The sequence below is a fragment of the Camelus dromedarius genome, chromosome 4, assembly GCF_036321535.1.
Source record: "Camelus dromedarius isolate mCamDro1 chromosome 4, mCamDro1.pat, whole genome shotgun sequence".
Classification (NCBI taxonomy): Eukaryota; Metazoa; Chordata; class Mammalia; order Artiodactyla; family Camelidae; genus Camelus; species Camelus dromedarius.
This window is the reverse complement of record NC_087439.1, coordinates 9,838,043-9,851,048: the sequence shown is the minus strand read 5'-3', so window position 1 is coordinate 9,851,048 and position 13,006 is coordinate 9,838,043. Positions and strand designations below refer to the sequence as shown.

The following is a 13,006-nucleotide window of genomic DNA, read 5'->3' as shown; positions in this document are numbered from 1 at the left end:
AGCGAACATGTTTTTATGTAATATTCTGTATCATGGGAAGATATTTAGAATAATTATTGCAAACCTAAGAATTACAGTCTTTGGAAAAATAAACATTTTCCAAATGTTTTCATAATATTCATAATGATTTTCATATGTTTTCCTTTCTTTTGGCTCTTAGACATTTGTAAAAAATGCCTGTCAGTAGTTACTAAAGTTTTCTTTTGGCATAGTTTTTCCAAATCGAAGCCCTCATAACTAACCCCTCAGCCTAAGCACGAGCACCGCCAGCAGCACCTAACTCACTGGGCTCTGCGTCTCCTCGGTGCTGCCGCTGTAGCCACTTGCTTCCCCCTCCATTGCTGCTAAGTGATGACAAGCAGTCCTGCACCTGTTGTCTCTGATAAAAAACAGTACCATATAAATCTGGTCTGCCTCAATGCATAGATGTAAAAGTACGAGTTTTTCAGGTGTACTTTAGCTCTCTCTTCTTCTAATTATTTCTCAGTCACTAAGAAAAGTGGTTTCTCAAGATAACCCAGTGGTAGCTTGTTTAGAAATCTGTTCTCTAAAGGGGAGGGCATAGCTCAATGGTAGACTGTGTGCATAGTGTGCATGAGGTCCTGGGTTCAAACCCCAGTACCTCTGTTTAAAAATAAATAGGTAAATAAATAAATAAACCTAATTACACCCCCCCAAAAAGAAAAACCTGTTCTCTCCAGGGTACCCTGGGAGCCTTGTCCAGTGCTAATGTATTAGAGCAAATAGTCCTTAAGTCTTTTAAAAATCTTTGGTTGTTTGATTTACATATTTACCAGCTTTGTTCCGAGTACTTGACAGCTAAGGAGAAGTTACAGGACCTGATGCCCAGGCTGTTGAATGAAGCAGGGCTTATTTGCCATATTGAAGTTTATATGTTAGTTACGGTTGATGACACTGTTTTCTCCAGGTGTGGTTTGTTTTTGTTTCTTATGGTGAAGATGCCCTCTTATTATTCTAGTGGTACAAAAGAGTTTCCTCTTAAAAACAATCTTAATGAGCGTTTGACCAAGATTTGCAATCGTAGTAACAGAAATTAATCATGTTTTTTCTAGGCAGCACAAATCGTGCTAATCTCTCTGTTTGAATTGAACACTCCTGAGTTTACAATGTTACTTGGTGCCTTGCCAAAAACATTCCAGGATGGTGCCACCAAACTCCTGCATAACCACCTCAAGAACTCCAGTAACACCAGTGTGGTGAGTGCCCTGTGACCCCATCCCTTGTCTAGAACTTACGCTGATGGGTGGTGGCTTGCTTCTTCTCTCTGTGATGGTGGCTCTCAGGCATGGGGCCTCATCTGACCCTGCCACTCTCCCAGTGAGTGAACACACCTGGTAGTTAAATACGGCCTTTTTCTCAGGTTAGGTTGTTCAGTTGGACTTGTACTCGGTCATTCAGTCACTCAGTTACCTCTTCTGTCGCACTGTGAAGATACAAGTGGTAACTCTGTCTGTTGTTGCTCCAGCACAGCTAGCCTCACTCACTCAGCTTTAGGGGTGCTTGTGCGACAGTTCTCCATCCACTTCTGGTTTGTGTGCACTTAAAATAGGCCGTACGACTCTGGGAGGAAGCACCCTGATTGTGCAGACTCTGCCCAGTTAGCCTCATGTGGGCCCAGGGCTCGGGAGAGGTGGGGCTGTGCCGTGCTGACCCCTTGTGTGATGTTGTTCTCCCACCTTCGCCCAGGGCTCCCCGAGCAGCACGATCGGCCGGACTCCGTCCCGACACACCAGCAGGACCAGCCCCCTGACCTCACCCACCAACTGCTCCCATGGGGGCCTGTCTCCAAGGTAAAGCCATTTCAACAGAGTGGGAAACGCAAGCACCCCAACAGCCGTCAGCCTGTTTCTAGGGTTTTAGACCAAGCTTAGTCCCCAAAGTGTGTGGCACCGGGAGGCCATGGGTCCTATTCCTCACCAGATCTGAACTCTGTCATTTTGGGCAAAGCGAGTAACTGGTATTGTGAAATGCGTGGTTTCTGAGATTCTTCTAGCTCTAAACACTTCCTAATGTTTTAAAGATTTTTAAACTAAGGTAACATTTAGTACTGTTCCACATAGGAACCATTTAGAGACTCATCACCTATTCTGTATGTGATAGAAACCCCTGAAGGTTTTCGGTCATCAAAGGCAATCATGTAATCAGCCCACGCATAGTTTGGGGTGGCTTTCCCACCACGTGGCCATCCCACACATGGCTGCTGTCACCTGGGGTCACGTTGGCCACAGGATGCGGCTCTGGAGGGTAGGTTCAGAACCGAGGACAGAGACTGGATCAGCATTGCAGACTTCTGTTGGGACCATGTGAATGTTGGCCTTCAGAGTCCGAGGCAGCAAATTAAAAAGAGAAAGGCTTTGTCTGGAGACCAGAGCCTTTAGCGGGCCCTGTACAGCAGCTCTCGGACCCCCCTGCTGTGTGCTGGTTTCCCATGGCCATATGCGGAGCGTGGCCCTGTAGGCCCACTTTTTAGGAAAGAGCCCACTGCCTGCACCTGTCAGAGTCATATAAGCCATGCTTATCTCTGGGAAGTACCAATCTTTGGGGCCACTAACAAGAATCAGAGCTGTCTCTCGATTTGTTGACACCAGGATCTGAAAACTGTAAGAAAATACCACAAGTATGCCATATCCCTTTAGGAGTTACCTCTTTAGTAGGATTTCAAGACATAAGTGCCTTTAAATCTAGATTTTGAAATGATCAGGGGTTTTACAAACCCCTCTGTCCTTTCTCAAGTTATCATATAAATATTTTGGGATGTGTCAAATTTGTATTTCTCTCTTGGAGAAACAAATTGTTTTGTGTATTTATAGTGTCCTAGTGTGTGTGGACTATGTTTAGTTTAAACATAGCCTTATGTTTAATATACTGGGTATCCAGGGTACCTCCTAAGGTGTCCTGGTGCTGTATTCAGGTGGAGTGAAGTGTGGCGTGGTGTCTCCAGATATGGCTGTGTTGTCCTGACTTGAGCAGGGGGACGTCGAGTACCATTAGTGGAGACCAGAAGCTAATGAAGATGTTCGACTTTCCCCAAGTCTGACTGAGGCTCAAACGGCTGTCTTTTAAATGTTAATATCTGGATATAAATTATATGGCTTGTCTTAAATGACCCCAGTGTTGCCAGTAAAATCATAGCATTCTCTTTCTGGGTAGGGGAGAATTTTATGGAAAACAGTATTCTCTGTAAATTGTTCCTTCTGTTTAGAAGTGACGCTTCTGCAATGTGAGTAATCTGTTCTTCCACAACACACAGCTCACGTGTCTTATCTTCTAGTTACTTCATTAACACATTCTTTAGGTCATGAACAAAAGGTAAAACTCAAATTAAGTGTTTTATTATTATATGTACTAATAGTCTAAGTAAAAGGCTGGTGGGGGCTGCTAGCATAATCTATCAGAGGTAACAACTGGCTAAGTATTAATCTTCATGGATCCCCAAATTAAAAATCTAATGTATTTTTCCAGGTTACCAGTCATTCTTAACTGGTCTGATCTGAATTTTTACTCTTAGGTCCACAGGTCAGTGGAAGAAATGAGAATTATTTTCAGTATTAGGAAGTCCGACTATAGCCTAAATATTTTATCAGTGACTCCTTCTTTCAGGAATTAGTTGTATAGTTTCTTTTTTTAAACAACGTACCCTCAGTCAGTGTGTAACTAGCCAGAACGGCCTTAGCCAACTTGAACTCAACAGAATAAATGATTTTTCTCACAACTGAAACCGTCCAGAATTAGGAAAAGCTGCCTTGTGTGGTCATATCACTGGGAATATTCAAATAGGCCACATAGTTTCTACTAGGAGATTTGTAAAAAGAAATGAACTCTTGCACTAAAGAGGAGAACATACTAGGTTACCACATTCTGAGTAGGTGATAGATTCTACTGGATATAATCTCAGCTATTTTTCTGAGCAGTGCTCTGGAAACATTTATCTTCTATGACCTGCTATTCTTTGGAATCATCTTGATCATGTGATGTTAGCCTTTTATTGCCAGTTATTTGTTTTTAATCTAATTTGGAGTATCAAAAATAGAACTAGTATTTTTTTTAGTACTAAAATTCTACCTTCAGATTATGGTAGTAATAAAATATTCTAAAATGATGGACACATTTAATTTGGTAGTTGTTTTTTTTTTTAAACAAGTCACTAGTGAGGAATTCATTTTTATCAACCCAGTACTAGTGGAGAGGCCATAGCTCAGAGGGCAGACGTGTGTGAAACGCTCCGTCAGCTGTTGTTTCTGTGGGAGGGCGGAATCACCGCTCCTCCAGCAGGTGAACACTCTCCGGGCAAGTGTGGACAGAAGACATGGCCTGGGGCGTTTGGTCACTAAGCACCTGTTTCTATTTTAGCTCATTTTACCCAATGTGATTTATGTCACATGAAACATAGGGTTGCTAGGGGCTTCAGAAATTCGGGCAAGCCCTTTCCTTTTGAGATAAAAGTGGGTGGTGGTCCTGACTCTGGTCCACGGCACATTCTCGGTGAACGTGTTGTGGGGCCCTGAGTAGGTAGATACTCTGTGACCCTGCAGTCAACGTGATTTGGGGTTGGATTTCACAGTCATCACATCAGGGGACCAGAGTGGAGGCTGCTGGGAGCCCCCGCCTCCATCCTCCTGGCCGCAGAGTCCGGCTGGGGCACCCAGTCCTCCGTCAGGCTGCAGGGCTGTCCTCTGCACTATTCTCCTCGGCACAGGCATGGCTGGTGGCGGTGCTGCTCGGGGTCTGGCCCCCACCTCGGGTCCCGGTGTGCCTGGATCTGTAGGATCACAGCAGCAGTCAGGCCCAGGCCAGCCCAGCCTATCAGCGCTGTGTGGAAGTGGGGATCGGTGATCTGGATGAGCTCTGACCCTGTGTTGCGATGGGAACGGAAGACGCAGGGCCCGGCTCCTGGCCCCAGGGGTGCTGCTGTCCTCTCTGAAGGGACTAGCCCCAGGGGTCCCGGCTGGGCACCTGTCTGTGCTCGAGTGCTTGGTCTTCCCACTGTCCTCCCTGTCATCCCCTTTGAATTAAGGCCCATAATTCCCTCTTTGGTTCTTTCTAAAATAATTGATTGCAGTATCTGAAAGTAAACATCCATACTTTTCACATGTAAGTGCTCGTGACATCCTTCCCACGCACTTGTGCCCATGGAAGCACACACACTCTCGTACACTTGAAGTCCCGTGTGATTTGAGGAGTAAATGCTTGGCTGGGTGGGGAAGGAGTGAAGACGTCTCCCTGAGGACTGAATGGTAAAACGCAGTCTGTTCTCTCTCTATGTCTGGTGAGGTACTGACTCTGACGGAGCCTCGTCGAGGAGCGGGGCTCTGACCCAAGCGTGGCGCCCCGCCCTCCGTTTCTCTCTCTGACTTTGCCCTCTGCCCACTGCAGTCGGTCGTGGGGCTGGAGCGCCGCGGGGCTGGCGAAGCTCACGCCTCCCTCCTCTCAGCCCGGCCCTGCTCCCTCCCACAAGACATTCAGGCTCTCTTGCTCTCCCAGGTAACAGCCAGCTGTCAGCTCGTCGGAGGTGTCACAATATTATTGCATTTCCAGGGTTGTCTCAGGTCTCTGGGAAGCCTCTCCTGCCTCCGGTGTGGCCCCTGCTTTGGCCTTGAGCAGCGGGGTGGAGCCTTGGGGAGAAGTGTGAGCAGGTGCGTGGTGTCTGTCGAACCCACGAGTGCAGCCTGTGTCACGGGCACGGAGACCACCTCGCCCGTGGGCAGGCCGCTCAGCGTGGCGCGCAGCCCTCAGAGTGCTGGGGCAAAGCCTGACGCCAGGGCCACCGTGGGTAGTGTCCCGTGTCCTGCTTAGGGCTCAGGGGTCCGCACGCAGTGGCACAGGGGCCTTGCCCTTCTCTGCACCCGCAGCTCTCAGCCCTGTGCTCGGCCTCGTGGCCTGATGTCTCTCACAAGGACTCGGATCCCGAGAGGAAACCCTGCCCTCAGCATGAGCTGTTTTGCCCTCACACACCATCGGGTATGCCGTGTCAGGAAGTCGGGGGGGGGGCAGGAGTCATGGCAGACGCTGAGTCTGTGGTACAGAGGAGGGTCCCCAGGTGCTGTTTATTATGGCCCAGAGGTCAGAGAAGCCCTTCCCTGGACCCTAGTTACACGGGCAGAGCCTGGAGCGGCCCGGCCGCCTCCTGCAGTGGAGATGAGGTTGTACCCTCTATGAGGGGGTTGCAACGACATAAGTGTGTTAGTCTTGAAGCTTGGGAGATGGCTTTTGCACAGATGTACCTTCTGCTTTAGAATCCTCAACACAGCGAAACCGTCCAAGGTGAACAAGTCAGCAAAATGTTTTAACAGCATCTTTCTTTTGAGACTCACAGCTCAGCTCTGGAAGTAACTTGTAGAGTGTCTGGAGGACCCCGTAGTGAGTGTCTGGATGCACCAGGTTGCGGCAGTGAGGCGGCTGCCGTCCCAGGGCTAGTAAGGCACGTCACCGTCACCGCGGTGCTCCACGAGGTCAGTCAGGCCCCAGAGCGGACGAGCAGTTTACTGCCTGCCCCCCAGGACGCTGGCCTCCGTGTCTTCCTGGGTCCTGAGCTCCCAGAGCTGTCGTGTGTGCAGTCATCCAGCCAGTGCTTGGTGACTAGCTGTGACTTGTGGTAACTAGCGGAGGGACAGAGGGGTGACTGGAGACCTTGACACCTGGAAGACCTACTGGTTATAGAAAACTTAAGAGGGAGGCTATATCCGTCTCTGCCAAGACCCTGTTGATTTCACAACAAGAAACAGTTACCTTTAGTCCATGCCTAGTATCTTTTCCCTAGAAAATAACAAGGAAGAAAGTCTCTGAAGGCAAACTTCCTGTCTCCAGTTTGTCTTTCCCTGGCGCCTGCCCCCGTGATCTGGACCCTTCCCAGCAGGGCACGTCCAGAGCTTCGTTCTGCCCCAGCACTGGGTGACACCGTAGGTCAGTGAACAGTGGCTGATTGAGCAACTCTTCCTAATCTAAAGAACCCTATGAGCCTTTCTTGAGTCTAATCACAGTGTTTACAGGCAACCAGGACCTGGCCTTTAACCCGAAGGATTGTATCTTGGAGCTGAAACAAGACAGAATGCGGGGGCAGGTGACAGACCCAGCCACGTCTCTGCTGAGAACAGGGGCTTCGTCCCTTTCTGTTCCCCCACGTACTGCTGGTCGGGACCGCATTATCTGTGGTTGCCTGATGATGGCATACCTGGGTTCCTTTTTTCCTTCCAAAATGAAGGCTCATGGGTGTCGATTTGAAAGAACACAGATGCCAAAACACAAAATAGCAAGTAGAGTAGCATTGTCTTTCCTGGAGCTTCAGACCAAGGAGGTCTTCAGACCTCAAGCTAGAGAGTCTGAAAGAAGTGTTGCCAGATTGTTCTGGGTCATGTGTCTTACACTTCTAAATTGGAAGTCTGAGTGGGTTTATCAATTGAAAGTAAGAAGGAGGAATGTTAACTGGCAGAATCCTTTATTTTCTGATTTTAAAAAGAGGCTGCTATCATGCTAAAGTTATGTGAACTGAAATGAAATACTTTAAGATTTAAGTTCAGGTTAAGAATGAGATGAATTTTGTGAAAGCTGACATTTTCTGAAGCGACACTTGGAAAATAATATTGTGACATCCCTTAAAAAGCTGAACGTCCCACCCGACGTCTCCTGTCCATCCTTCATCCTTTCCTTTTTTTTTTCCTTCTGCATGAGCTGTGCTGTTCTTTTTGGTTGTTGCGATGAAAAGTGTTTTAAGGCATCCTTTTACATCTTGTGTACGTACTTTCTGTTTAAGTCATGTCAGTCCTCACGTACGAACACAGCGTACTGGCCGGATGTATAAATGCCCTTGCTCCCGCGTAAGCTGGTGTGCGGGTTCTTGAGCGGTCAGGGAGCCCTGTGCTCCTCGGCTGTGCTTCCTTCACGTTGCAGGGATCTTGCCTCAGACGGATGACCTTGTGAACTTAGAAGGGGTTGGAATCCTGAGTTCTGTTCAGGTTTTTGATTCCGCCTCCCATTGGTGTGTGCATGGAATTTGAGCTGTAAACGTGCTCGGGTTCACATTTCTTTTTCTTTGATGCCAGAGCCAGTCTTTGAGTTGGCGTGTGTTTCTGTGAGCTCTCCAAGTACAGTTGGGGCGCGTGTTTTCTTTGATTCATCAGGAAAGAAGAGTGGGCTCTTATCTGGGCCAGTTTTGCGGTTTTAGGCAAATAGCCTCCATCTCTGAGAGTGACATCGGATTCAGTTCCAGCGCCACCTCGGAAGACACTTGGCTTGTCAGCCCCGAGTCAGTAGGGGTCCTGGCCACTCCAAGTGAGGGCTGTTCAAATCTTGTCTCACTCATCCACCCAGACCCTTGATCCCAGAAAAGGGACAGGTGTGGGGGGGCTGTGGGGGAGCCCTGTAAACAGGAACCCCCTCTTACAGGGACACACAGGCGGGCTCCGTTGCCCTTGGGAAGGAAGGGTCCCACCAGTGAGTGCCTGGTTTCAACAGGAAGATGGCTTTTCTTTAGCCCTCCATCATAATGTCGAATGCTTACCTACCTACAGCCAGAAATTCTTGGCAGTGTCCCCCAAAGTCTCCAGTGTGGCCCAGGACTCTGCTTTTACATTACAGCAGCTCACCTGATCTTTTCATGAAACCAGTGACGTCTCAGCTCAGTCACGGTTTTTAAGTTGCCCTTGGTTGGCTGCGTCTTCATGTTCCGGTTTCTTCACACCACAGTACCCACCCCGTGCTTTTCCTTCTGTTTTTAAGTTCTTGGTGAGGGACAGTGGTGGTTTTTGTTCGTGGGATCTCCTGTCTGCTTCCATGGACTTTTCAGACATCTCAAGGTCACTTGCTCATAAACTGCATCACACCTAGAGGCTATTTAGGATTTTTGCTTTACCTCATGTTTTGCTGTGCTAAGTGTCTAAAAGAACAGCAGTTGACGTCACTTTTCTGTAAGGGACAAACTGTTCCTTGCTTTTTGAAGTGCTTTTAGATTCTCATTTGGAAATGCGACTCATCTGCCCAAGATCTGCTTTTTTGGTGGTGGGGGGGCGGATTAGGTTTATTTACTATTGTTTTTTCATGGAGGTACTAGGGATTGGACCCAGGACCTCGTGTGTGCAAAGTCTGTTTTTGTTGTAAATGCCCAAACAAACTGGCAGAGTTTGATGGCCCAGGGGCTTTCAGGAGCCTGTCGGTGGGGAGGGCCTGACTTTGCGGCATCTCTTGCCACAGGGCTCTGCCCTGCAGGGACACCACCCAGTCCCTTGAGGTCACGTGCTTTGCTCCTTTGAAATTTGTTTGTAACACTAGCCTTCTTTTTAAGTGCCTGTTCCGGGGGGAGGGTATGCCCAAGTAGTAGAGTGCATGCTTAGCATGCACAGGGGCCTGGGTCCAATCCCCAGTACCTCCACTGAAAAACCAAATAAATAACCTAATTACATCCCCTCTGTGGAAAAAAAAAAAAAAACAAAGGTGCCCATTCCTCCTCTAATTTATTTGTACATTTGAGACCAGTAACGACAAGACTCCTTTTTTCCATCTTCAAGATACGAAAGTCATTTTTCCACTGTCGTTGCCTCGTGCGTTGTCACTGGTGGTCACTGAGTCGTGCCTTCTTCTGTCACTACTGTTTCCCGCCAGCTCTTCCTGTGTCCAGGGCTGGTGGCTTAACAAAAGGTGTCTCCTTTTCATTCCACGTCACCTACAGAAACTGTCTTTATATTCATACATCTGTAAACTATTAGAAGTAATTTCTACCCACACCTCAATTTAAGACAAAGTACCTTTGCCCTTTAGCATGCTGGACTATGACACGGAGAACCTGAACTCTGAGGAAATCTACAGTTCTTTGCGTGGAGTGACAGAAGCCATTGAAAAGTTCAGTTTTCGAAGCCAGGAGGATTTGAACGAGCCAATTAAAAGGGATGGCAAAAAAGACTGTGATATCGTAAGTACCCCCAGGCTGACAGAGGTCTCTCTCAATCAAGGATAATAACCACCCCGGCTGAGAGAACTGTGTGTCAATTAAGTGATAGTTCTAAACACTGGCCACTGCAATTACTGAACTTCAAATTTATTTTTATCTTGTAGTTAGAACAGTATTATTTTCAGACGCCCAAGGCAATTTTACGAAATTTCAGTAACCCCCAGCTATCTTGGTGAAGAATGTTAAATGCCCTTTCTCTCAGTTTGCTTTCACTTACCCTGGACATTTTTTGTTCTGTGCTGAGATAAAAGTAGTAAGTCTACACCAGACCCCGGCCTGGTTCGCGGGAAGTTGGGGTGCAGCAGGGGTGGTCAGGGCCGGTCCTGGTGCCCAGGAAGCATCTGCGCAGAGATGATTTCACCCTCTGAGCTGAAGTGTGGGGGTTGGGGGTGGTGGAGGGTGGGCTGGAGCCAAGAGGGGCCTGTGGGAAGGCAGAGGGATAGGATGGCACAGGGTAACTGAAGTGCGGAGTTGAGTGCCCTGTTGGCAACTCCGCCAGGTGCCACCAACGTCCTGACCTCACCCTGGGGCTACTGGAGAGTCTTTGAAGGACTTTTCACCAGGGACATGACATGGCCACACCCACTCTGAGTGGGAGACCAGTCCTCGAGAAAGTTGGGCTGAGTGGGGCACGGGCAGAAACAGGAGAGAACCTGAGTAGGTGCAGGTGCAGCTCGGTGAGACAGCATCTCCTTCAGAGAGGAGCCCTCGGGCGAGACGAGCTCGGGGCCCAATGCGTGTGACTTGCAGGACCTGTGACACTGAGCAGACATGTCCAGTCGACCTGTGGGTAGAGCAGTCTGAGGTGCGGCAGGTGATTTGGGCTGTGGACGGGGGTGAGAGACTGTGTCTAGGTCTCTGATTGGGGTGGTGACTGAGGAAAAGTGGGGGAGACCAGCCCAGAGGAGGTGAGGACGGGTCCTAAGGAGCATCAGCCCTGAGGGAGACAGAGCAGGAGAAGGTAGAAGAGGGACCGCAGGTGGTGGGAGGAAGGTGGGGCCGCAGGCTCAGGGGAACTTTCAGGAAGGACGTGCCAGCAGCAGGGGTCTGTGCAGGAATGTCAAGTCAGATGGGGGTGGGGTGTGTCTTTTTTTTTAACCTGTCCGCATCAAATGTACTATTTTAATCCAAAATACATGGAACACACATTCGCTTACTTGCGTTTTGATGCAGATCCAAGACCTTTTCTTTGAGGTTGGGCCCGTTTGGACTCCGTGTTCTTTCTCTTAAATAGACTTTACACCCAGTTTCAGTCTGCAGTTTCCAGGCTCAGTCTTTCCCGGGGTCCGTTGCAGTTTGTGGGCAGAGTTCAGAGCAGAGCTGAGTGGAAATGAGGTTCTGGTGCATTGAGGAGTGACTTGAGTATGGACTGGAGAGACTTGTGGGGGTCACTCGGGCTTTGACACGGGGGAGACCTGACCTATTTGCAGGCTGAGGGGCCAGTTGAGAGGAAAGGGTTGACTCCGCAGTAGACGGTGGGCTATTGGGGACACAGGCCCCTCGGGACGTGGGAGGGTGAGTTGTGGGCCCTGGTGGAGCGGATGGGCCGTAGCTAGCAGGGAGTGGGGGGGTTCCTGCTGACCACTCCCACTTGCCCTGGGGCCTGAGGCCTGGGCGCTGGCTGTGGTGAGGACAGCGGAGGTTTCCAAAGTGCCTGTGAGGAATTTTGAGGGAGGTGTGCAGACCTGATTAGGGAATCAGAATCCTGCCAGGAACAGTCGAGGCCCCAGGAGAAGCTGGATGACTGAGCTGTTACTTTCCTGATTATAAAACTCAATATATCGCCAGCATGTGAGATTTAGAAAATGCGAAAAGAAAAAAATCACCGTCTTTGGAGGTAACACCACTAACGTTTCCGTGTGTGTTTTCCTGTTCCTTTCGGTGTATCTTCCACATCCATAGAGTAGGGGTGTGTGTGGAGTGTTTCAAAGTAGAAGTCATGCTGTGTTCCTGCTTAGTGTAGGACGGGCGCCCTCCCTGTCGGCGTCCCTACGGACGACAGCTCCTCCTCTGTGACAGACCATCCTCACGTCCTCGCGCCCTACTTTTGTTTCCAGTTTTTCACAGTTAAAATGCCGTGCGGGAAGGTGAAAGGGAGGAAGTAGGGAGCGCTGTAGGGACGGGGCCGCCGGGCTGGTGCGAGTTAGGTACCGTGTGTCAGAGGCTGTTCCCGCCAGAGGATGTGGCACCGGGTAGGGAAGTGACATTGAAGAGTGACGTCTCCGCCACTGATGACCAGGTGTTACTAAGAAGCTAGGGTAGATCTAAAACTGCGCTGAACATACAAGAGTCGGGCCCAGTGTCCCCCTTTCCGGGGAGGTCCTGACCAGCAGACCCAGTTGGGGCGACGGACACATTGGCGGGAGAGGGTCTGGGGAGCAGGGTGGGCAGCGTTATGCGTGTGAGGCCCCTCTTCCCTCTGGATCGTTCCCCTGATCCAGTGGAAGGCACAGCACTCAGCGGCAGGTGGAGGGACCTCAGGACCCGGGAGAGACGATGGCCTGGGACATGCTTAGCAAGGCTGCATCTGATGGAGGAGATTCCACATTCCATGTCCTTTGTCTGTTGGTCTAACTTTGGGCAGCCTCTGCTGAGTAATGGACTCGGCAAAGGGGAGAAAGTGGATATTTCCACAAAGTAGTTTATTTCAGCGTTACTTACAGTCGCAGGAAACAAAAACGTTAGGGAAGACGGCAGAAGGGGAGTAGTTGAGTAACTGTTATAGGACACAAGAAATAGTCTGTGGTTAAGCATTATAGTGACAAAAACCGTCCTTAACGTGGGACTTGCTTACGCTGTGAGGAGAGCAAACTGCATGATCCTCGGTCCTCGGACTCCCACTCTGTAAAGTCTGCCGTACACAGAGACCAGGTGGTGCACAAGGTTAAGAAGGCAAGTTTGTTGTTGTTACAGGTGATGAGTATGAGGATAGTTAAGCTTTATTTTTTAAATGTCTGAAGTTTTTAAAACTCTTTCTCCTTTTACAAATAATTTCTTCATTATAGTAATAACGTATTTTACTTGTAGAAGAGAGTTACAAAGAAAAAA

At 49.1% G+C, this 13,006-nt stretch overlaps 1 protein-coding gene across 1 annotated transcript in view; it reads left to right on the top strand.

Moving 5' to 3' along the window:
* CLASP1 (cytoplasmic linker associated protein 1) overlaps positions 1 to 13,006 on the top strand; it is a 192,190-nt gene that overhangs the window by 156,783 nt on the left and 22,401 nt on the right. Inside the window, exons 34-36 of the mRNA XM_064484683.1 lie at positions 1,074 to 1,217; positions 1,708 to 1,811; positions 9,769 to 9,919. Of these exons, the coding sequence (XP_064340753.1) occupies positions 1,074 to 1,217; positions 1,708 to 1,811; positions 9,769 to 9,919 (399 nt within the window). The remainder of the gene's footprint in view (positions 1 to 1,073; positions 1,218 to 1,707; positions 1,812 to 9,768; positions 9,920 to 13,006) is intronic.